The sequence below is a fragment of the Leiobunum rupestre genome, chromosome 8, assembly GCF_980474605.1.
Source record: "Leiobunum rupestre chromosome 8, qqLeiRupe1.1.hap1, whole genome shotgun sequence".
Lineage (NCBI taxonomy): Eukaryota > Metazoa > Arthropoda > Arachnida > Opiliones > Sclerosomatidae > Leiobunum > Leiobunum rupestre.
Window position 1 is genome coordinate 34,990,250 of NC_143391.1, and position 23,686 is coordinate 35,013,935.

Consider the following 23,686-nt stretch of genomic DNA (forward strand, 5'->3'; position numbering starts at 1 on the left):
AACTCCGAAGTCCGAACGTATAAAACTAAAACTAAAACTAAGAATTAGTCAGATAGTTGTTTTACTTTTATTTGCGATAAATCAGGGTACACGAAGAAACCATAAGTGGCTGGACTGTACTGCAACAACTATAGTCCAGTCTTACTACTTCGTTGTCGTGTATCCGGTATTTTCAAAATAATTCTAATAATTCCTAGTGGTTTTCTAAGGCTCTTAGTCGATCTTAAGACCGTGAACGGAGAGTCGATCCGTCTAGTATATCTGCGAAACAAATTTAAGATAATCACGGTTTACTGACTAGGGGACATTACCGAGGAAATTAATAAACACCAAAGCGACAAACGGGACACGGTGAAGGGAAACTAAGAATTTAGGTATACCTATATTGAATCTATTCATAAAAGAAATCTTACGTATTTCATATGAAAATCATTTTTTTAAATTATTTAAGTTACAGTATCACGATTTAATCATTTCAACTAGTATTTGATCATTACAATCACAATTTAATCATTTAATCTATTTAATCATGATTTAATCTATTTAATCTTGATTTAATTATTTTAATCTTGATTTAATCATTTTAATCTTGTTTAAAATTTTTCAATCTTGATTTAATCATTTTAATCTTGTTTTAAGCATTTTATTCTTGATTTAATAATTTTAATCATGATTTAATCTATTTAATCTTGGTTTAATCATTTTAATCTTGTTTTCAATTTTTTAATCTTGTTTTCAATTTTTTAATCTTGATTTAATAATTTTAATCTTGGTTTAATCATTTTAATATTTGATTTAATCATTTTAATCTTGATTTAATCATTTTAATATTGGTTTAATCATTTTAATCTTGTTTTAAGCATTTTAATCTTGATCTAATCATTTTAAACATGATTTAATCGGATTTAATCTTTCGAGGGTGTCACTTGCCACTCACCTACGTCATAATGTCATGTGCTCCATCGTTGTTTTTTCGCACTCTCCCCAGCATAAAAGAAGACAACCAACAAACGATTGTATGATGAAGGGGAAGGGAATTTTCATCCACTGACTTTCGGAATCGACCTTTTATTGAATCGGAACTTAAAATTGACTATTATCAAGAATACATTCAGGTACCTAAGAATATGAGGTCACGGAGATTCAAAACTCCATCACCTCTACTTTTTTAGCAAAGGTCATTTTCTTATAATATTATCCCTTATTCTTAGTACCTGAATGCATTCTTGCTATTCTCAACATTCGTTTCGTTTCCGAAAGAACTGATTTTGAAATTTAAGATCACAAACACGTTTTCGATCGTATTTATCGCCATCAACGTAACCTGGTTGTCATTCTGAAAACCAAAAAAGATATAAAATAGTGCACGGTTGAATTTATATCGAAAATATTAAATGTATGAAATTAGTGTCGAATTTCAAGGAATAGGTCGAATGTGCTGGGTGTGTTTGAAATAATGCCGAGACGGGATTTTTAACCTTTGGAAGGCGATTCGGTACTTTATTTGAACCCATCTACTTCAATAGTATTGGAAATTTTATCTAAACTATATATTTTCTATAAAACGAGATTCCATTTCGAATTGTAGCTCACTCGATTGACGCTTTAAAAGCGCAACGTTTATCTGTACACCTTTGTAAAATAACTCTTTGTCGGAAACCTTTCGCGTCTTTGGCGGCGCGTTTATAATGTGAAAATGCAACCCTGTTTAAATCTTTTGGACAAGAATATGTTATGGCGCGGTAGTAATATTTAAATACTATACATTTTCTCAAAACGCGCGTAGTTTTGATAAACTATTCCAAACCGTTTTCATGATTTCTATTCAAACTGGAACATTAAATATAAATTTTAAACCGAATAAATACAAATTATTTATAATGGTACGAGAGTACAAAACGTCAAAGCGTGCTCGTCACTTCTTCGATGACGGTCATTGTCCTCTTTGGTATGTACATGTTTGAAATGGCGTTGACGGCGCACGGGCATCCTGGCTCGTGCGCCACGTACGACAACTCATTTTGTCTGGCATCTCGCGTCGGTGACCCGTACATGCTCCTCGCGCCCAGCAAGCCGCTGACTCTGGATGAGACCGAAGACACCAGACCCGGCTGTTCTAGTGGTCTGTTTTCCAAGTCGTCCGCCGCGAGAGTGAGCGGGCTGTCATCGTCACGGTTCCGAGACGCGAGGAAATCAGTGCCCTGCCATTCCGCGATGAAGTCTCTGTCGGCCAACTCGATCAGTCCTTCTTCGGAAATGCACGTCAAGTAGTCGGCTCTCCGGTCATCCTCGACCACGTCCACGGAGGTCGCGAACGAAATGGCGCGTTGGCATTTGGCCAGAGAAGCGGGCTTCTCCTTGGTTGGGGACTGCGCGACTGGGTACAAACTGTTGCCGCAGGGACAAGTGCCCGTGGCGGCAGCGGCGGTGGCGGCTGGAAACGCCGAAGGACTAAACAGCGCTAGCAAATCGGGGTCGTCGAGCAGCGACTCGGTCGATTGAAGATGGTTCCTGGGTTGTTCATCGCACTCCGATGATCGGGTGCTATCTTGGTTAGAGAGGACGGCTTTTAAGTGTCGTTGTTTAAAGCCCATTAAAAAGAGCGCCGTGCCGCCCGCGAAGAGGCAGCCGGCGGAAAAGAAAAGACCCGTCTTGGAACCGCTCGATACGTTAATGTAACCTGCAAAAGAAACGGTGTCTTAAACATTGTTTGATCGTGATAAAAAGTAAAAAAAATAATTGATTAAAGAATGAATTAGGTGTTCCTGGAAGTCCGTGATTAAAGGCTGGTTTTCACTAGGGCAGAAACGCCGTGACGACGAGTGTCGTCGCTAAATTATCCGTTGGTCCTAACAATTTTATGATAGCAGCTCAATATTTTAGCAATTTGCTTGAGTGAAAACCAGCTTTATTTTTATCAAATGGTCTGGTTTCTATAACGAATGACTCAAAAATTTAATTTTTGTGGACTTTTAAATCAAAATACACTCTTTAAAGAGAGGATAAAAACTACCAAACAAAGACTCTTAACTCGTTTCGAAAACATAAATGGGAGGGTTTAGTGCAATGTCTTTCGAAAACTATTTGTAAAAAGAAATTATTTTAGATATATCTGGAGGAAAATCCACGTTTAGAAGGGAGATTTTTGTAAATAGAAAAAATTATCCATCCTCTTATCGAAATCCGCAAGCACGAGAAGATGGTACTAATGAGATGTACCACGGGTAAAACTTACTTGTTACGGGAATGCCTATGACAACAGGAATGGCTTGAGACCATTGGACGAAACCCCACGCTCGGTTAAAATTCCTCGCTCGCACCTTTTCGAAAACGAACATTTTGAGGGAATAATGAAAAGCGCCAAGAAATATCCCATAAATCCAGACGAAAAGAACGTAGCCTTTAAAGCCTTCGACGGCGCCCAGCGCCAATATCGACAGCGTCAAGCCGTAGATTGACGTTTGGCAGAGATATTGTCGCGCGATGAGACATTGGTTGCTGTTGCGGACCAACAAACAGCCGAAGGACAAGCACCCGATGATGAATGCGAGCCCCATGAAAGTTTGCAGCAAATAGATTGAACTGTTATCAAGTCCTTCTTCTTCGGCAATGTAAGCCTGTTAGTGAGAAATGCTATTAATCATTATTCCCGAAGATCAGGTGGCCACTGAATCGTTCCTATTTCATTTGTTTCCCGCAATAGACTCCGGAAATAGGGTTGGGAAATGCTGTTTGGTCGGATCAACTATCTCAAAATCAAATAATTCTTTGGCCCTATATGATACGCGAGTATGTAATCTTACCAAATAAAACGCTGGTGTATAGAGCCCCAACGAGCATATTGCGACGGACACCATTATGATCCTCAGGGTTCTGGTCTTGAGAGTTGAGAAATCAAGGAGGGGTGGTTTTTCACATGGTAGGGTGTTTTTGTCTTTGACCTTTCTCCTCTGGTTTTTCAAATGGAGAATGGCTCGACGTTGAGGATGGTACAAAGACGCTGACCGGTAAAATATTCCTAAAAAGAAGGTGATGAAGATGGCTCCAGTCACGGCATGAAGGCCTAACCGCCATTTGATGGACCTGAAAAGTATATAGAAATTACGAATCTTTTTCGTCGAAGAATGGGAATCTAAGAAGAAACTTTCGCCGCTAGTGGTGGAACCGAATTAGAGCTCCTATAACTTCACAACACGTGTTATGTAGCCGCTCTTACTCTTGATGGTTGGGTAACGTGCCTTCGGAGGCCTTAGAACGGACTACACAATAAATTCCCACTCTCAAACCACACAGAGGCTTAAGAGATAATATAAATAATACGATACTTGTGGTATAACAAAGGTGTCATCCCTGCCAGTTGGTGAGCATGTAGCCATTAGACGCCTGCGGTTAATTATCGGGTATAACATTAACTATCAAAACTTGCGGGTTAACATAACTCGCTTCAACTACCAAGCCTTACTCCGGACTAACTCAAGACTTCCTATGGCACAAATAATTGTTGTCAAGACTACCAATGCAATAAATACTAGTTGTCAAGATTACCATTGCAATAAATAATTGTTGCCAAGAGAACTAATACAATAAATAGGAGCTCTAACTCGGTGACGCCGCTAACGGCGAAAGGTTTTTCTTAGATCCCCATTGAATTAAGGGCAGCTCACAATATTAGGGCCCGTATGAACGCCGAACAGAGAGCGATTCCAGCTCCGATTCCGGATAAAACGAACATCTCGACCTGCTCCCTTTTCCTCTTGAAGTACTGTCCCGTGATGAGACTCGCCGTCTCCTTGACTATTCCCAGACCCAGAGCCATCACCAGCCCGTAGCTGAGAAATACTTGATGGAATTGCGAAGCGAAGGAGGTAAAGAGGCATCCTAGAGCAGACACCAGACCCCCGAAAACCGCCGTTAGTCGCGTGCTTTTTTGGCGGCAGATGGCGACAATGATCGGCGAAAGAAACAACCCGAATGCCAGAGATAAAGCTCCTAGCCACACTGCAAAGAATTAAAAAACAAATTAGCTCGAAGCCACGTTTTTTAAAAGTAGCAAAAATGAAATGAAACCTTTACTTAGTTATTAGATAAATGTAATATACTCTAATAGCAAAAAAAAGTTTATATTTTGTCAACATATTTGAGTGTCGACAAAAGTATATATAATATATATCTCTTCATCCGGCGATGGTTTTTGCTCGAAACATGTAGCTTCGCCGGTTCCCGATGGTTTTTAGAAATACGTTTCGGAAGAATAAATAGTGAGCTGGGGCTAAATACATATACTAAATTTCTAAAAAATTGATATAAGAAAATAATTGTTTTTATATAAGTAACGATCCCTACGGAGTGTAATTCTGACATTTTACTTCGTTAGATATTAAAGGTCGAAATATAAATTTACTAAAAATCTTCGATTTGGCCACCCCAACCTAGATGGATACTTATAGATATTATAAACTTCTGGTACGGATGATTCTATTAAATATTCTTCTTTATCGTGATTGGTTCTCTTGAAATGCTCCTATTAAGAGCAACATCGGCAAGAAGTGAGTTTAACGTTGAAGAGAAGAGTGATTGATTTTAAAGCACGCTGCTCCAAATTGCATTAGTGGTCAATCGACGGTCGTCTATTTTTGGAAACAATTGACCATCTCGGCGGCTACGGCTTTGTTGGGCTCTTCCCCGACGAAAACCACTAAAAGTTATTTATGTTTCACCCAATGCGTTTTATTAAGCGGTCATTTACCTCGCGTGTGCTACATTATACTCTGTCTCTCTCTCTCTGTGTGTGGCTCCCTTTCTCCCAATTTTTCCATTATGGACCGTGTCCTGACTGTAGATATTGTATCGAGATAATGCGTTTTGTGTAGATGCTTTGGGTAGCTCCATTCGAGGGAACGTCGTCTTGTGGAGTCGAAGAAATTTTTCTGAACAACCCCGCTATACATAACGATCAATTACAATGCTAGAAATGAAGGGAGAACAACTTGGCTATCTTTAAAGTACAATCTATCTTTAAACGCGAATACTACTCCTATTTTACGAAGTTAACGTTTCAATCTCAAAATCATCGAACACAAATCTTTCGTGTATTATGTAATTTACCGCTACAGCCCATTAAGCAAACATTATCCGCTACTTTACATGGAAACCGCTAAGTGAACCGAAACATTTCAGACCTGGAATTCTATTAACAAATCTATCTAGAGTTATTTAGCGACTTGCACAGAAATATAAATTATACAATAAGTAAAAACAACGATATTTTAAGAGTGCACAAGAATTGTTTATTAAAAAATAAAATATTTAAAACCCGACTAGTTTCGGCCGCAACATCGCTCCGTCATCAGGGGTCTAACCCGTTTGTTGGTTACGTCTCTATATTTGTAAGCTAGGTTAACAAACAATATATGTCATTTTTTAAAATAATAGATTTTTCCAATTTTTAATGTAATCTACTCCGGGTCCTAGGTCTCGATTTAAACAATTATTTTTATCTGTTGATTTTTTAATATAATACGATTCATAAATATTTATTTCTATTAACAAAGTTTAAATATTTTATTAAGCATATTCAAATTTAACGAAGTTTATTTTTATTTATTTTGAATCATAATTAATTATTTAATTAATTAACTAATTTCATCTTAAGAGGAAATGGCCGAGCAAGTAAATAAACATCAATACGAAACAATGACAATACTGGCTCATTTAGTGAGAGTAGTAATTTCAAAATAATTAAAAATATTAATATAAATGAAAACTACCATAGCTCCATCAGAATAAAAACTTGATTTCTTCAAACATCGTCATTTGATATTCGAAAAAAATAGTTTGAATAAAGGATTGTAGTTTGGGTTTCTCGTTGCAATGTTTATAGTACTAAAACGATTCCAAATAAGGGCCAGATTAGAATAAAATGCAGAGTAAGCAAAATGCTTATATTATCGGGCAGGCAGGCAGGCATGCAGGCAGGCAGGCAGGCAGGCAGGCAGGCAGGCAGGCAGGCAGGCGGGGAAGGAGGGGTTATCGTTATCGGTTGAACGATGTTCACTCTCTTAATGGTAGTCTTTCGGGAAGAATAACATTATAGGCGGCCGATCTGGAGGTTCTTCTTCTTTGTCGAATGCGTTTCGGCGAGTAGCCACCCGCGGAATGTCAATCCTTTCGCCGACGTCATGCGAAATGACATTGGCGATTACACGCGTTCCTCCGGCGGACTGTCCGCTTTCGAGAAGGAAACGAAGAGAGCCCCGGACAAATGTCTTTATGCTAAACACTGTCCTTGGTCGCTCGATACGGGCCCGCGTGGCCCGTGGCTAAGGCGACGGAAGAAGGGAAACAGGGCCGCGATATCGTCGCGCCGAGATAGTTGGCCCGGCTCTTCTCCGAGAAGCGACATAAAACACGCCGCCGGTATACGATGTCGAAAAAAATATGGAAGCTGACTTCTAAGTCATTGAGCTGGCGAGGTATCGAAGGCTCCCGAGTGTCGGGAACAGCTCCACCGAAGAATGTTCTTGACACGCCGCGACTATCAATCTCGCGGGCGTCCCTCCCTTTTCAACTAGCGAATATTTCGTCAGTTTTACTTGATAGCGATAAGAAAAACGCGGTCGGAGCTTTTATTTTTATTGGGGCTTTCACGTCGACCTGCCGCGCTCGCGTTTCGCCAACCGTCGCTTTTTACGATTATGAAGAGTCCTAGCGACGGGATTCTCTCTCTTTTATCGAAGTTGACGATAACTCTGCTGGAGAATTCTCCTTCGGGAGACTTAAACCGTTTCTGGTACGGCACGTCGTGACTAGAAGCGGCAGTGATTCCAAAACTAGGAGATCTCGCTTAGAGAGATAATAATTATTGGGCGCTCTCGAACTATCTGCGCGAGGGCCTCATTGCGTCGTTTTAAAACTCGTAAAACAAAAACGCTCCACCGTAAAACGGCGGCCGAGAATAGAGCTTAGGCCTTTAAAGTTCGTTATTCACTTCTGTTGAGGCAGTCGAGAATCCATTATCAGACTGTCAATAGATTTTTTTCGCGCCAAAATGAGACCAACATTTTGAATAAACCATGACTGGCCACACTTCTACCATGGTTGTTTAACTTGTTTATTAGTAGCTACAGCGATAAAAATAAAAAAGTTTCTTTAATTTGGTATTTTCTAAATCGACAGCCAGAGGTCGATATTTTTTGTAAGAAGCTAAGGTGCACTTCAGTGAATAAAGTGTTTTTCAGCAATATTAGAAATTGAATATTAACATAACATTGAGGTATCGTTATTTCACTGTATACAATTGGTCGTTTAAAAATGTAACCGACAAATGAGTAAAGTGTCTCGCTCAAATCAACATGTTAAAATATTTCCCCGCTCACTCTGATAGATGCAAATTACGATATATTTCACGCTTAGCGGATACTGAAACCCAGCGAGAAAACACCTACTACTTATTTTCGAAATGGTTTGGATGTCAATTGAATGAGTTTACATCTTTTGGTTAAGTTGGTTATCCATGAGTTGCTGAAATGTATAATCATAATAAAATTTTAAATTTTACTTTCTGGATTCGGTTAAAACCTCTATATTGTCGTAAGTCTATAGTTACGTTCCGTAAGTGTCTCATTTAGTCGAAATAGTTACGTGTTATTAACGTCATATGCAAAAAGATAAACAAAACTAATATGCAACTTAAAAACAAATAAACACGCACGCGCTCGTTATGACAAAGATCATGATTAGGCTCAATGACTTAGCCTAAAGTCCACCAAAAATGTGTGGTTATTTTAGAATGGCGCTAAGTAAAATTTTTACACGCGGTAGATAATGAACTCAACTGACACACTTATTTGAAAACTAAATTTATGATGTTATATTGTAAAAATATTTCGAAATTTAGCGATATTATTTTCGAATAATAATTTTATTTTAATAATAGCTGAAAAGTTTATAATTGGTTTTTATTGAAACCCAGAAACCTAAAATTCTAGGACTCTTTGGAGTTCATACTAAAAAAAATCGAAAAGAAATCCAAGGAAGCATCTCGAAAATCTCATTATTCAAATATATTGAAATTTAAAATTTATTACCCAAAAAATGTCTGATCTCTCAAATGAAAGTTTCCCAAAATCATATGAAGCGATCTCTTTACGGATTCACGCAAATCTAGTTTTTGTTATGACATTTAATACTAACACTAAAATTACGGAAAATATTTTACGTACTGCAAAGAAAACGCTCACTCTATAAACCGTGAAATGATTGATGATGATTCTATAGTCTAAGATAACTAGCTTTTGTTTTCCAAATGCATACGGTACCTTCATTATTTTCCGTAGCAAGAGTAAGAGGAATGGTTATTTCTATTTTGACGACTTTCGATTCTTTTTCAATGAAGAGTAATAACAATAGTAAAATTTTCCAATAATTAATTAATCAACTATTTATTTATTAGAAAAGAGGTAATATTTTGAAGATAAGGGTTAGTTAGGCCGCTAACATGTCTGGTAAAAATAGGGCTCTACCGGTTAAATTTAGAACCACCACAGTGTCTAATATTCAGGTTATAACCAAGGGGATATACCACCGATTACGTGTACTCAACATTGAAAAAGGTACAAACTCTCAAGATTACGCGTAATCTCATTAGTACAGTCAAAGGCACGGGCTTGTACACCGATTACGCGGGGTGACTATCCCCTCGGTTATAACCAAGAATGTAGTGATAACAACTATTTTGAGACGATTATTAGAGTTGCTACCAATCCCTTCATTGGTTCCCTAAAGCTGACGTCTTCCGGCGTGATTGAATCACCGCCTGTGACGTTTTTCCTCCCCTCCACTCTTGACGAGGGGGGGGGGGGGGGGTTATAGGGGCCTAGTCCACGAGTCAAAACAATATGCTCATCCTCATCCGGGGGTGGCGGAGTGGTTAGCACTTTCGCCTCGCAACCAGAGAAGCTGGGTTCGATCCCAGCTTTTGGCACTGGGTGAAAACACGGAACAATTTCTTCTGCATTGAGTTTATCTCTCCACTCGTTAAAAGGGTTTCCCCTTCCATAAAAGCTTGTTGAGGTTAACGGTAATAGTTAGTGTAGGGAGCTGTTGGCTCGCGTGGCGTGAAGGGCTGGCCACTACCCTCTTACAAATTGTAACCCGGGCACCTGTTTAAAGGCATTATAAGTCGCTGGATGACTTGGGCCTAAGGTGGTGCCTTGGCTATTAGCCTAGCTGATTATTATTATTATTTCGTGGTAGCAGATCCAACCAATTATACTAGAGGATTTTTCCGCCCTGTTACCGGTGCTCGCGCGGGAAACTAGCGAAATTCAATATAGCTGGTGTGACCTTTTAAATAGAATTAATTAAAATAGAGGCTCCATTTTGTTACGTGGTCTGTTATTACGAAGCGATCACGCAACGAAAAGGGTTGATACTGATAGTAACTATGAGTTGAGACAAACTCAATTTTAAAAAATTTATGAAAATAATAATATTTGGTTTTCATAAATTTCGAAAAATATGGAATGTATATTTATGATATGGAATTTTGGAAATGGAATTTAGCGAAACATCGTAGAACATTTTAGATGGAGTCATTAAAAAGTGATATCCCAAAAATCAATTGAACGTTAGATGTCTGACGAAAAAGGTATAGCTATAAAAATGTTGCTACGAGCGCTACGATACTAATTTATCGATTTTAGATTAGTAATTGAATTAGCAACGGCAGTCGAATCTGGGCCTCATTTTCATCCGAGATTTTCCCCCTCCAATTTTAAATTACAAGAAGCCGGAACAATCCCGGTTTTTTTTTCGATTATACAATATAAAGTATGTAGTTTGGAAAATGTAAAAATTGAACGCATCGGCCCGATCGATTTTTCATTTTTCAGCACCCGTAGATTGTCGATAAATTTAGAAGTAGGAAACGTCTTCTCAGTTTTTCTTTAGGGCGTCTCGACTGGCTGAGTGAACGCGGCCACTTTTACTTGGAAAGGCTATATTAGGTATAGGAGCCGGAGCTCTCCCGATAGTTCCCGCTAGATGCGAAAAAATTCTGATCCATTTATATCAGAAGTTGAGTACTGTTAAAAAAGGAACTGCGAGCTTGTTGACTTCAAATAAATAGCGCGGGCCATAACTCTTAGCGCGGAGTGGGCGCAGTTGAAAGCCATCGAAATGTCTCGCATTAGTCGTGGCCCTTTTGTAAGTGAGAGTTTCTGCAGAGTTGACTAACGGGCATCATACAGACGTTATGGTCTTCGAGACGTTTTTCTTTCGGCGCGCGCCAAAAAGGAAACGCCGCGCTCTAGCTTCCTTTTCATCGCGATGACTTTTTCTCCCTATTCCCATTAAATATATATATATATATATATATATATATATATATATACATACTGCCGCTGACATCTCTGTAGTGTCTCGAAATATATAGATACTTCGAGAGTCGCGAAGCTTGACAGTTGATTAAGTTCAGTAAAACGGAATAACAGTTGGAGAGTTCATTCAAGAACTTATACGTTAATTAGTGTAATCGTAGGCTCGCAATCTTATTGCTAACGAGAATGTATTAGGGTACTTAAGAAAAACTTAGAATAGAATTAGACCCTGTTGTACCATTCTTGGTATAGTGAAGGTTCGTCTTATTATTTTCTTAGTGTCATGAAAAATCGAAAGAGCACACGAACTTTCGCTCCAAAGTAGAAAAAGGATTGAATTAGGTTTAAGTTCTTGAATACATTAATGATTACAAAGGGTAGTGTCCGTACCAGCTAGGGGAAATTAACTACAGACAGTTTAAGATATCAGTCACCTAATGTTAAAGTTAAAACATTTTATGTTGAGACTCTTTCGTCAGTTCGAGAGCCTTTAATTTTTGATATTGAGGTTCATATAGTAAATTACAATTTAAAAATCCCAAATAAACTAGTTATGCTCAAACAAAGAACGTATGTATTTATACTTAGGGAATATGTTAAGACACGAGAGGACGAGTGAGGGAAAACATCGGAAGACGTCAATTTTAGGGAACCACGCAATGAGATACCGAACTGAGTAGAGTTTTAGAGGGAAGGAGCTTACTCTTCGAGCATGAGGAGCATTGAGAGCGTCGTCTAAATCATTCATTCTCCCAAAGTAGAAATAAATACATTCATGCTTAAACTATTTATTTGGCCTTAAAAAGGATGAGTAAATGAAAAAAAAAGGCTTGTGTGGATGTAGTTCTTCCTATAGTCAAGTAAAACATACTGTTTTTCTCTACAAAGTAGTTTGATCATCTACTACAGGTTTTGAAGATGCAGAGAGGGCACTAATTTCATTTCCGACGCTGCATTAAATTTTCAAAGTGGTTGAAGAGACGATTAATTCCTTATATAGTTGGGTACCTTAAATATCAAAATTATTTATCTCTAGAAAAAAAGTATATTGATCTCCTGATATCACTAATGCTATTTGTTTAAAACACCTACCGTCTCAGGCACTTGCTGACGTATCACAATTGGTGGGTAAATATCGAAGAACGAAGCTTTTGACTATACGAAAAAGCACTGGATGTATTATTATCTCATGATATATAGTGCCTCAACTTATTTTTCTATGTCAGCATGTATGTTATAAACGCATCTAGAATTTTCGCGTTTTTAGATCTTTAAAGCAGCTTACAAATTATATTGGGTGTTCAAAACGAGTTTTTATAAAAGTCATTTATTATTATTATTTTTAATTTTTTTAATGTAATATTTGGACTTTTCATAATTAATTGCGGTCGAAATGTACACTTAGATAATGACTTAGCTTCTCAAGTGTTTTGGCTAAGATCAAAGTTGTATCAAGTGTAGTCATGGCAACCTCCGGGGTTTTTAGTCATAATAATCCGCTACGGGCATCCCGACGTACATTAGCATAGATGGATCAGTTTCTCGCAAGATACACATTATATACTTATTTTGTGGTTAAAATTACAGTTTTAATATATGAAATTATATTTTGAATTTGATCTGCATGACTCTAGTTGCCACTGATTAATCCTGAATACGCAGAGTATGAATTATTAAAAATGATCCGCGATAAACTATTGGATAAATCTACTCTTCGGAATGTGGCTCTGATCTCTTTTGACTAAAGGCGATAATATTTTTGTAGGTGGGGTCACAGGGTCTAACGTTCTTAATTAGCGCTTTTATTTTGCACGTCATACAAGCACAAATATAGTATAGTACAATGGTGAGCGCGGCGAAGCAAATCGGAAATTTGGTCCGTTGGTTAGAATAAGATTTATTACCCGAAATAATCAATATCGACAAAGCAAAAGTGAAAAATGAAGTTTAAACGGAAATCCAATAATTTATTTCTTTTTTAAAATTTGAATATTTCGCGAACGTATCACGCCAGACAATGCCCCATAGTGGACTACGTAAATTGAGCTAATTTCCGGCTTGTTATTTAGCATATATCAAATTTTATCAACTTATCAAGAGCGCATACCCCTTTAATAAGACAGTCAAACATTGGTCAAAATAGTGTCTTAACTTTTGACAAAATAGTGTCCTAACTTTTGACAAAATAGTGTCCTATTTTTGGACTATAAGGTCCCATAATTGATGACCGTTATATTTAACAATGAATACACACAATATGTATAATTTCTTTGTGGGGGAGTTATAAAATTGACTTCCAACCACACAGTTAATTTCACGTGTTTCCTGTTAATTTAAATAACTCCTTTTTGTGAAGCTAGGAACTGAATATTATAAAAAAAACATTTGATTGCAGTGAATTAGTAACACGAGAGGTAGTATATAGGAAGTTAAAGGGCCACATAATCAATTGAAACTTTTAGCTCCTCCCCCTCCGAAACTAGCGTGGCTGACTAGTGAAACTCAAGCGATTCTGTGGCCTTTAAGCAATTACATTTATTTAGCTTATAAATTCCAATGTACTAGCTATCATAACGTGGAAATTCACCTTCATTATCTTCGGTATCTATCCACCTGATAAACATAAACTGACAAGTACAAAAGTATTTTAACTGGAATATTAAACATTATTGTTTAAATAATTTGAATGCTGTCATTTGAAGTCACTTTGTTAATATTTTGAGATAACACGCGTTTCACCAAATTATTTTGTCCCAATGAAGCCCGTTCTAGGTTGTTGGATGTCTAGGTGCAAAATTAAAATTGCCGACCTTATTAATATGAATTGATTTAATTATTTTTGTCTAAAAGGTTTGGGAAGCCAGGGATGGCGTGATCAGAAGTGACTAAAGCTGGCCATGGCCATTCCAGCCTATACTAGCTCCTCATTATCGAGGATAGTTTCAGCCATTTTTAATTGTTTTTCTAATTTAAAAAACACCTGATTACCTTTTCACTTTTCATTATATCAGTAGTCTATAATTATCTCTTACTAGAGTTGGCGTATCCAGGATTATGGTTCGGACATATGGGATATTGTCTTAAATATAAATATTATTTTCTTGGTGCAGTAGTTTTATAAAAATACTATATTGCAAATTTCACCCCGCAGAATTTTTATTTAGGAACCGTTTTGTTGAAAATCACCGGGTTACGTGTTTCAAACTAAATACATTAATGGTATAGGGAGATCGATGGTTCTGCTTATTTGAAGCAACTTGACTGGATTACTTCGTAACATATTCCAAATGAATTCCAATCGTTGTTTTAGCCACAAAGAAAACTTTTGAGTCGAGGTAAACCAATTAAGCACTGGACGATATAATCCAAAATGGGACTCATTACGTAGATAGTTTTTTTACACCTTATCCCGTGGCAGTTGCTAGTCGGTACTTTTAAAGATTGATATAAAACGATTTCCAAATATTGGACGATAGAAAAATTATAACAACGAGTTTCAATTACACTCACACCCTTAGCTTCCCAACGAGGTGTTCGCTCAACTGTTCAATGACGGCAGTAATTCAATGTCGATTTAATACCGGTAATTCTGGATTAATTCTCGGGCCAATTATGGTGGTTGGAGAGAGAGAGAGGGTGAGAGAGAGAAGGGAGGCTCGAAGCCAAAAACCTTTCGTTGGCGGTCAACCCTCCGCGCGTCGCAGGGGCGAGTTGCAGCCGCCTAATAATACGCTTATGGCGATTAATCAGCGAGCGAGCTGTAATTGCCGGCGAATAACGCAATTGTCACTTGAGAAAGGGCTCAACCCATTAAGATAATAATAGAGGCAGAGTATAACTTTAAAGGCGCAGCGACCGCGATAAATCACGCAAATGAAGCCCGTCGTCTCTCTCGAGTCCAGCCTCGCGTGACGTGGCTGAACGGCTTTATTATCCCGAAATATCTATATAGAAAGTCTGAAACACAAACTATAGAACGGCAACTTCTCGGGGAGACGGTTCCTATCCGTTTTTTAGGGTATTTTGGGCGCGATAGAGTCGATAGCGGCCTACAGTGGTGATTGAATGGGAACGAGTTAGACACGCCAGAGATGATGGGGAAAAAGAAAGGAGGCAGCGGGAGCCCTATCAAACGGACCACCCATCTCGAAGTCTCCGCGCTGCTCGACCAAAGATGTCTCGCCAACGGGGACCAAAAGCGAGAATGGAATCGCTCTCGCTCTTTGAAAATTACGAACATATCTGCCTTCTCCACTTATTGGTTGCCAATATTATCGCTTTGCTCCAGTTACGACTGCTGAAAGCGAACGATAAATCACGCTTTCTTTCGCGCGTTCTCGAGAATTTTCCTATCGGCCGCTACGACAGTTGAAAAAGAGAGAATGCTGATAATGCAGCCTGTTTTTGATAATACGGATTCGTTTCTTTTATTCAGAGATTAGAAAATAGGCGGCGTGTTATCTCAGATTTATTATAATACTATATTTATATAATATAACCTGTTTTTAATTCGAGAAAAAATTGTCTAAATTTGAAATTGCTATTTCGTTTACACTAATATCGTAAGTGACATAATGATAATAAGTATGTCAGTTTGGAAAATTATTATACCGAACTGATTTGCAGAGCTAATGGGCAATCTAGGTTTAGTTCTCAGCACAGAGCCCCTAGTGTCTAAATATGCCTAAGGCAAAATATACTACTTCCAAGAACGATAACATGAGGCTCCATTAACTTCCCCCCCCCACTGCTTACTTATAAAAAAAAGCTTTCATTTCCCTCTCATTTTGCTCTATTGTAGTTAGCAAAATGAGAGGCAAATGAAAATCAATTTCTGTTATTAATAAGCAGGGGGAGGGGGTCAAGTTAATTGGAGTATAACATGCGCAGTTCGAATGCAAGTAAAAGTCGGAACTTGACGAGAATGTCAGTGTCGAATAAAGATTCCGTTAGGAAATTAGCATTAAAACAATAGGAAGTGTCATACTTATTGTTATTCTTTTATTATGTCACTTATGCTAATATTCAAATACTAAGCTTACATATCACCCGTTTTAAGTGTATTTCGAGTGGAATTATCGTAGTTGGGTGTCGTTCTCGTTGTCGTCGTCAAACTTCGCGACATCGTAATTTCCCGGAGAAAGGGTTCACTTTGTACAGTCATTTTTTTAGATGTCGGTTTTTGGATGAAGAACCCTTACAGCCATCCAGTTATCCCAAAGCAGTGGCGTCAACATATTTTTCAGAGTTAATTTTTGTATCTATTTTTCACCTTCACACGTAGTGGCAGGACATAACGGGTCGTACAATCTAGGTCACCGGCGTTTCTATAAATCAAATTCGCATTGCATCTGCGGTACATTAGCGGCCGGAAATTGGATATTTTCTACCTCTTTTATGCTTATGCTAAGAAATGTAAATGACGCATCAAGTGATAGAAAATATCAAGCTCTCGCGGTAGCAATATCAATTTGAGAAATTGCTGCCCCAAAAATAAGCTATTTGATATCTTAAATTGGAGATCATTATGGGGAAAAATATAAATTAAATATCAATTGACCAGAAAAAAAAATAATTTGGGTACCGATGGGTGCAGAAATGCGACATTTGATATCTTCGAGACTGTTAGGATAAGCAATCTGCTCTTACAGTTTTTGGGTTCAGGGTTCTAGAGCAACTATTACATATTAAATCGTGCAGGCCGCTGCACTGCCACTTGAAACAGCTCGTGCTTACTCGTAATTCGCGGGTGTATTGTAAGTTTGCGGGAATACATTGTCGTTCGAACGAAAAACCAGAGGCTCCGTGAGGGAGAACGAATATTCGACTCGAAGAGGGGGTCTTATAGGACGAGCCCGCGACTCGTTTCCCCCCGTCGGTCAGATGGGCATAGTATATTTGCCCGATCTTACAATACACTAACGTGCTGCTGAGAAGCACTGACTGATCCAAGGGGCATCCCAAACCCCGATGAAGTATCTTTTCATGCAGTTAATGGAATTTTCGCGAAACATCATTCTTCTAAAACTCTCGCGCTTTCCAAATAAGAACTATGTTTGACATCGGTGACTTGCTAGAAAACAATTTGTGGTCAATCAATAAATATCTGTCTACTCGTTCAAAATTATCTCCGCATAACAGCTGAAAGTTCAAACGGAAAACCTAGAAATTCAAAAGGTGTCTGCTATTTCTTCACATATTTAGTTGACGGAAATCAAGGCGGATGGCGCCTTATTTCATAAGCTCGAAGCGTATACTCGTGATTACAGTTATTGGAATTTTAAACCGCAATATTTAAAATTTAAATCATATAACGTGGAGCTTCACAATTAATCTATTTAAATTTAATTAAAACGATTGTTTGATTGTCGGCTCGACGTGAAGTAGCTCTTATTTCAAAAGATGTCGCTAGCGTCAAAGTCAAAACAAGATACAAGCTACATTTTGACCCAAAAGGCGGGACATAAAAGTACCCCTCACGTTGATTGGCTCGTTTGTTAATTTGACAATAGCTTAGATTATAGTAATTTTTAACAATATATTTTATATGGGATATATAGTTTAGGTTAATTATAATATTTTACAATGGTTCTCTGATGACGTTATTAAATTTTAGCTTCCTTTGTTAATAATAGATGAAGCAAGGCTCTCCAGTAAAGTCATTTTTCTAAGAATCAGATAGATTCATTGCCATCTGTAATAACAAGAGCCTTATTATAATACAGGTAGCAATAATAGAGCCAACAGTTGCTTTAAAGAAAAGCGTTCAATCGATTTCAAAGCAAAACGTTTACGAAAAATTCTGCATCCGCCACTGTTACGCCGGCAAGTGCCGCCGCCGCTGTTTAAATTATCCTTACGCCGCCGCCGTGGAATGTTTGTCGGCGCGCAGACCCGAAGGCTCTAAAAATGAGACACGCCGCCGCTGATCATTTTTACATAAGCGTCGGACTCTAATGTGAAGATAATCTTAGCCTCCCATTGGTTATAGAAACAATTGAAAAGGGTGCACAGATTATAAGGTCTAAATTTAAGAACTGAATTATGAGTGTTAAATTATTTCAACTACAGATTGACCTAAATAATTAATGATAATATTAAAATGAAGCTAAATTAATAGGTAAACATATATATAACAAAATAAAATTACGGAGCCATAAAAATGGTTTCAATTCTAAAGTTGAGAAAAGTGTTTTTAACCATATTTAAAAAAAAAACATTTTGTTATAATAAGAATGCGTAAGCTTATTTTGCAACTATATGCCAGATAAACAGAATAGATTTTTGCTATAGAGGCTCATGGGAATTCAGTATGTTTGAGCAAGGCATCGTCTGCTGATACTAAGGCCCGCGTATAGACAATTTTAGTTTTAAATATTAACAGCGTTACAAATAGATAAATAGATAAGGCTAGGGTTGTATTAAAAATATCTTATTATGTGTTATGTATATTATAAGGTAGTCTGGTTTTAGCTATTTTTTATTTACTAACCTTGAAAGATATAAAATTCTCAGCAAAAATAAATAATATTCTATAGCAGTTAGAACTTTCACTTTACTGTTAAACTAAATGACAGGTAAGCCTTGTCTTAAATAGCGGACGACACTAAATTATCGGCCAACTTCGAGATTTCATTTGACCGTAGTGACGCAAACTTACTGAAAACACGTGACCACCGATCTTTTGTAAAAACTCTTCCGAGGAGAGGTATATTTTGGCTTGCCAACTTGTTACTTAACAGTTTTTTAGGGTTTTCCCTAAATACTCAAATTTGCTACCTAAATTTTCTGTTATATAAACAAATGTTAATTCTCAGAAAAAAGGGGAAGCACATTGGGACGTAAATAAGTTTAAATTTACAATATTTTATAATATTACAATAAGGAAGCCTCATATTTAAAATATTTGGCCTTATCTATATGACACAGAATTTTAATGCTGTACAGCTATTAACAGACTGCCACGGATATTTGAAAACATTATTTTACATTTATTCAGATATAACTTTTAACTGAGTTGTATACTCAATAGCAAGATATTTCAATGATAAATTCTAAATATTTGGGACATGAGTAGTAATCGTTTTAAAGCATTTCGATACAAGTTCTATAATCGATTTAAATCATTGCGATACAAGTACGAATTGAATTAAACCATTTGGATACAAATACTTATCGTTTTAAACAAATAGGATGCAAATACGAATCAAAGTAAACCATTGGGATGCAAATTTGAATTGAATGAAATCATTTGGATGCAAATACGAATCGAATTAAACCATTTGGATGCAAATACGAATCAAATTAAACCATTTGGATACAAGTACTAGCCGTTTCACACCACTTGTATTTTGGCTACAAGTATTAGTCGTTTCAAAACATTTGGATATAAATATGAATCGAAATAAAGCATTTGGATACAAATATGAATCGAAATAAAGCATTTGGATACAAATATGAATCGAAATAAAGTAGGGGTGTGCAAAATATTTGTTTAGACCAAATAATTCGATCGAATACCAAATCGAATATTCGATTCGTTGAATCGAATAGCACTTGGGAGAGTTCGCGAATATTCGTTCTTCTTGATCAAATATTCGAATATTTGAAAAGATAGGAAAAAGTATTTGGTATATTTCAAATAGTTTTCAAACTGGTCGAATAACTGCGGGTCTTTTTCTAATTTGTTGAGTTTCAAGGCCATCAGAGGAGAACGCTGTGAAATATCCGAACTAGTGCTTATTTCCGGAACCTCTCTTTAGTCCATTATTCATACCGTGTGTATTAAAACTTCTTAGCGAAAGGCAGAAGCTGTTTATTCTAGCGCCTATTGGCTAGATTATTTGCGTGTTCTTTGTTTTAGAATTTTCTAGAATAGCAAAGTAAAACTAAATCGTAAACCAAGTTCAAAACAAAACTAATAACTGGGAGAAAGTTTGAAGTAAGTAACTTTTTGGATTTTTCGGTTTTGAATTTTTGAGTTTACTAAATTATTGGTTTAAAATTATAATAAATTAAATTAAATATTATTTTTTATTTGTAATAAAAGATCTGCTCCTTCGTGTTTTACATATATTTAAAAACTCGAGATTTTAATGAAGTGTTTGCTAAGCATGAAAAATATAGCAGATCCTTTAATTTTAATTGTAGTTAGTAGTTACTAAAGAATAAAAGTCGCTAGCAGACTTGGAGCTGGGGTAGTTAAACTTTAAAAATGTGTATTTTAAATTTAGTATTATAGTTTAAATTTATTTATTAAAGTTATTTATTTAGTTTATTTATTAAATAAAATAAAATATAAATTAAACATTTGGTTTAGTATTTTACTATTGCAAGTAAAATGAACAGTGATTTCAATTACTTTTTTATTTTTTTGACAAACTATTTGGTTATTTCAAAACCAAATACGACGAATTATTTGGTATTCGAAATACTATTTGGTATTTGATCAGTTAACCGGCTTAAAATTTTGCTCAAAAATTATACGACCAAATTATTTGATGTTATAAATATTCGATTTGGTATTTAATATTCGATTCGATCCCCAAAAAATGGTATTTGCACACCTCTAAAATAAAGCATTTGGATACAAGTACTAGCCGTTTCAAACCATTTGGATTTTGGCTACTAGTACTAGTCGTTTCAAACCATTTGGATTTTGGCTACTAGTACTAGTCGTTTCAAACCATTTGGATTTTGGCTACTGGTACTAGTCGTTTCAAACCATTTGGATTTTGGCTACTAGTACTAGTCGTTTCAAACCATTTGGATTTTGGCTACTAGTACTAGTCGTTTCAAACCATTTGGATTTTGGCTACTAGTACTAGTCGTTTCAAATCATTTGGATTTTGGCTACTAGTACTAGTCGTTTCAAATCATTTGGATTTTGGCTACTAGTACTAGTCGTTTCAAACCATTTGGATTTTGGCTACTAGTACTAGTCGTTTCAAACCATTTGGATTTTGGCTACTAGTACTAGTCGTTTCAAGCCATTTGGATTTTGGCTACTAGTACTAGTCGTTTCAAACCATTTGGATTTTGGCTACTAGTACTAGTATTTTCAAACCATTTGGATACAAGTACTAGCCGTTTCAAACCATTTGGATACCAGTACTAGCCGTCTCAAACCATTTGGATACAAGTTCCAATCGAATTGAAGTAGTTAATCTAACTAAATCTTTGTTATACTTTTGAGTTTAATTATTTTATTTTGGAAAGCAAATTTGAGAAGTCCACGTGACACTTGGAAATCGGAAAGGTTTAAAGACGAATCTCCCTCCGGTTTAGTTTGAGACGCACTTGATATATCTCTGTCGCAAACTTTATTATCGTAATTAATCATTACCTCGAGACGGAGCGAAGAGACCATCTATAAGAGAACATTTTAGGTCGCGAATGTGATTACTAGCTATGACTGAAGAAATAATGTGGCATTAGTAACAGGCCATCGATGTAACTTGTTGCCAAAAAAAGGGGACGCTCGATTACCTGCTCAATTAGGAGCGCAGCCAAAATGAAACCGGAATCTAGCATCGAGCCAGATATCATCACCGCTTTGAGCTTGCGAAACGCCTCGCGACCACAAAATACCGCGACATTTTCTTGGAAAAAATTGCTTTCTCTTCTATCTCGTCACGTGGCTTTGGACAGTTTATTTGGCAACGATACGGTCTCAAGGGCGTGTTTTAAAAGTACTGATAAAGGCTGTCACGCCGGTACTCGCTTTAACAATACAAACTATAACGATTTCCAATAATCATTGAGAAAGATAGCGAATTAGACATCTAGAAAAAGTAAGGAGTCGGTCTGTTAGACAATTTTAACGCGTCACCTTGATGTCAGTTGGAGAATGGGAACTGACAAAAAAGGGGTAAACACTGGGTCTTTTTCTCGCGTGAAGCAGCGTGATAACGTCAAAGAGAGAGATAGAGAGAGAGAGAGAGAGAGAGAGAGAGAGAGAGAGAGAGAGAGCGAGAGAGAGAGAGAGAGAGACAACCTGTGGCTTTGACGTTATTTCGCCGCTTCATGTGTGAAAGTAAGACCGGGTGTCGACCCCATTTGTCAGCCCATTATCCGACTGATATCGCGAAAACGCGTTAAAATTGTCTGGTAGAACGACTCCTTACCTTTTCTCCTTAAATGAAAAAATGAAAACTGAGAATGGTGAACAAACTTTGCTTCCCTGTTTTGATATAAAAAACCTGGTGAAATTATCTACGGACCCTATACTGAAGCGAAGTAAGATGTTTACAAGGTGCAAGTATAATTTTAGTATATGATGAGTAATCTCTCAATTAAATTCGGTTGCTTTTAGTGGTAATTAGAAATTAACTAGAAATGTTTTATTTAAACTAATATGCTAAGCGGCTTAAAACGAAAATATTGTTTAAAACGTAAATTTCATGATCAGTGCCGTCAAAAGTGGTCATTAAGTACATTTTTATAATGCGCGAATTTTACTCTGTCCTCATTCCAGAAACCTATTTTTCACTAGTTGGAAGTGTCTAAAATATCGCTAAATGGTTTTATGTCTTTATTTCAGGTGCGTTAATTATATTTTTCAGGTGGTCGTGACCTTTAACACCAGATACCTCGGCTAATAATAATATTTTGTCTGATAACAACTAAATGTATCAAAATTATAATTACCGAATTTTAAATATTTACAACTGTCCCAAAATCATAATTACCGAACTTTTAACCATCTGCAGATAAAAGCTAGATCGGTTAAATAATTACAGATAACATTCCGCTGGTTCATCGGAAAAGGAATAAGAAAATAAAAATATATATTAATCCACTTTTTTTAACCGAATCTATAATGTTTTTGTCCGATATACCAATTATTACTTCATATGACATAATAGTATTTTGGAAAAAAATAGTCGCCTTAGCATAAAAAAAGAAAAACTTTTATCTAAACGTTTTTATTATTTACTAATAATAGTTAGGCTAAACCACCCCTTGGCGTTTCCCCTAATCGTTTTCGAGGGGTGGGTAAACCTGTCTATTTCCCCATAATACTATTCTTGATTAACCGGTTTTTAAATTAAAAAACAAAACAGCATATTTAGATAGGGTTACATAATCTTAACTAATTTGAATGAGATAAATGGTGTGAGCTTGATACCAGATATTCCTTAACAGATAGAAATAGCAATCACTAATACTAAAATTTTAGGTAATTATAGTTAAATAATTTGAAAGGAACTAATATATTTCCCTCGAAAAAAACAATCTGAATAACAGTTTTAGTTTTGTTTTATGAAAAGTCAAGATTTTACGTTCGTGTTTGCAGTCTTTAAAAA

At 36.7% G+C, this 23,686-nt stretch overlaps 1 protein-coding gene across 1 annotated transcript in view; it reads right to left on the reverse strand.

The window, feature by feature from the left end:
• Nucleotides 1-1,593: 1,593 nt before the first annotated feature.
• The window catches only part of LOC149933280 (monocarboxylate transporter 10-like), a 98,836-nt gene continuing 76,743 nt past the window's right edge, over nucleotides 1,594-23,686 (reverse strand). Inside the window, exons 2-5 of the mRNA XM_090155506.1 lie at nucleotides 4,665-4,998; nucleotides 3,804-4,083; nucleotides 3,236-3,617; nucleotides 1,594-2,680 (exon numbers count right to left, since the gene is read on the reverse strand). Coding sequence (XP_090011632.1) covers nucleotides 1,902-2,680; nucleotides 3,236-3,617; nucleotides 3,804-4,083; nucleotides 4,665-4,998 — 1,775 coding nt within the window. The 3' untranslated portion in view covers nucleotides 1,594-1,901. The remainder of the gene's footprint in view (nucleotides 2,681-3,235; nucleotides 3,618-3,803; nucleotides 4,084-4,664; nucleotides 4,999-23,686) is intronic.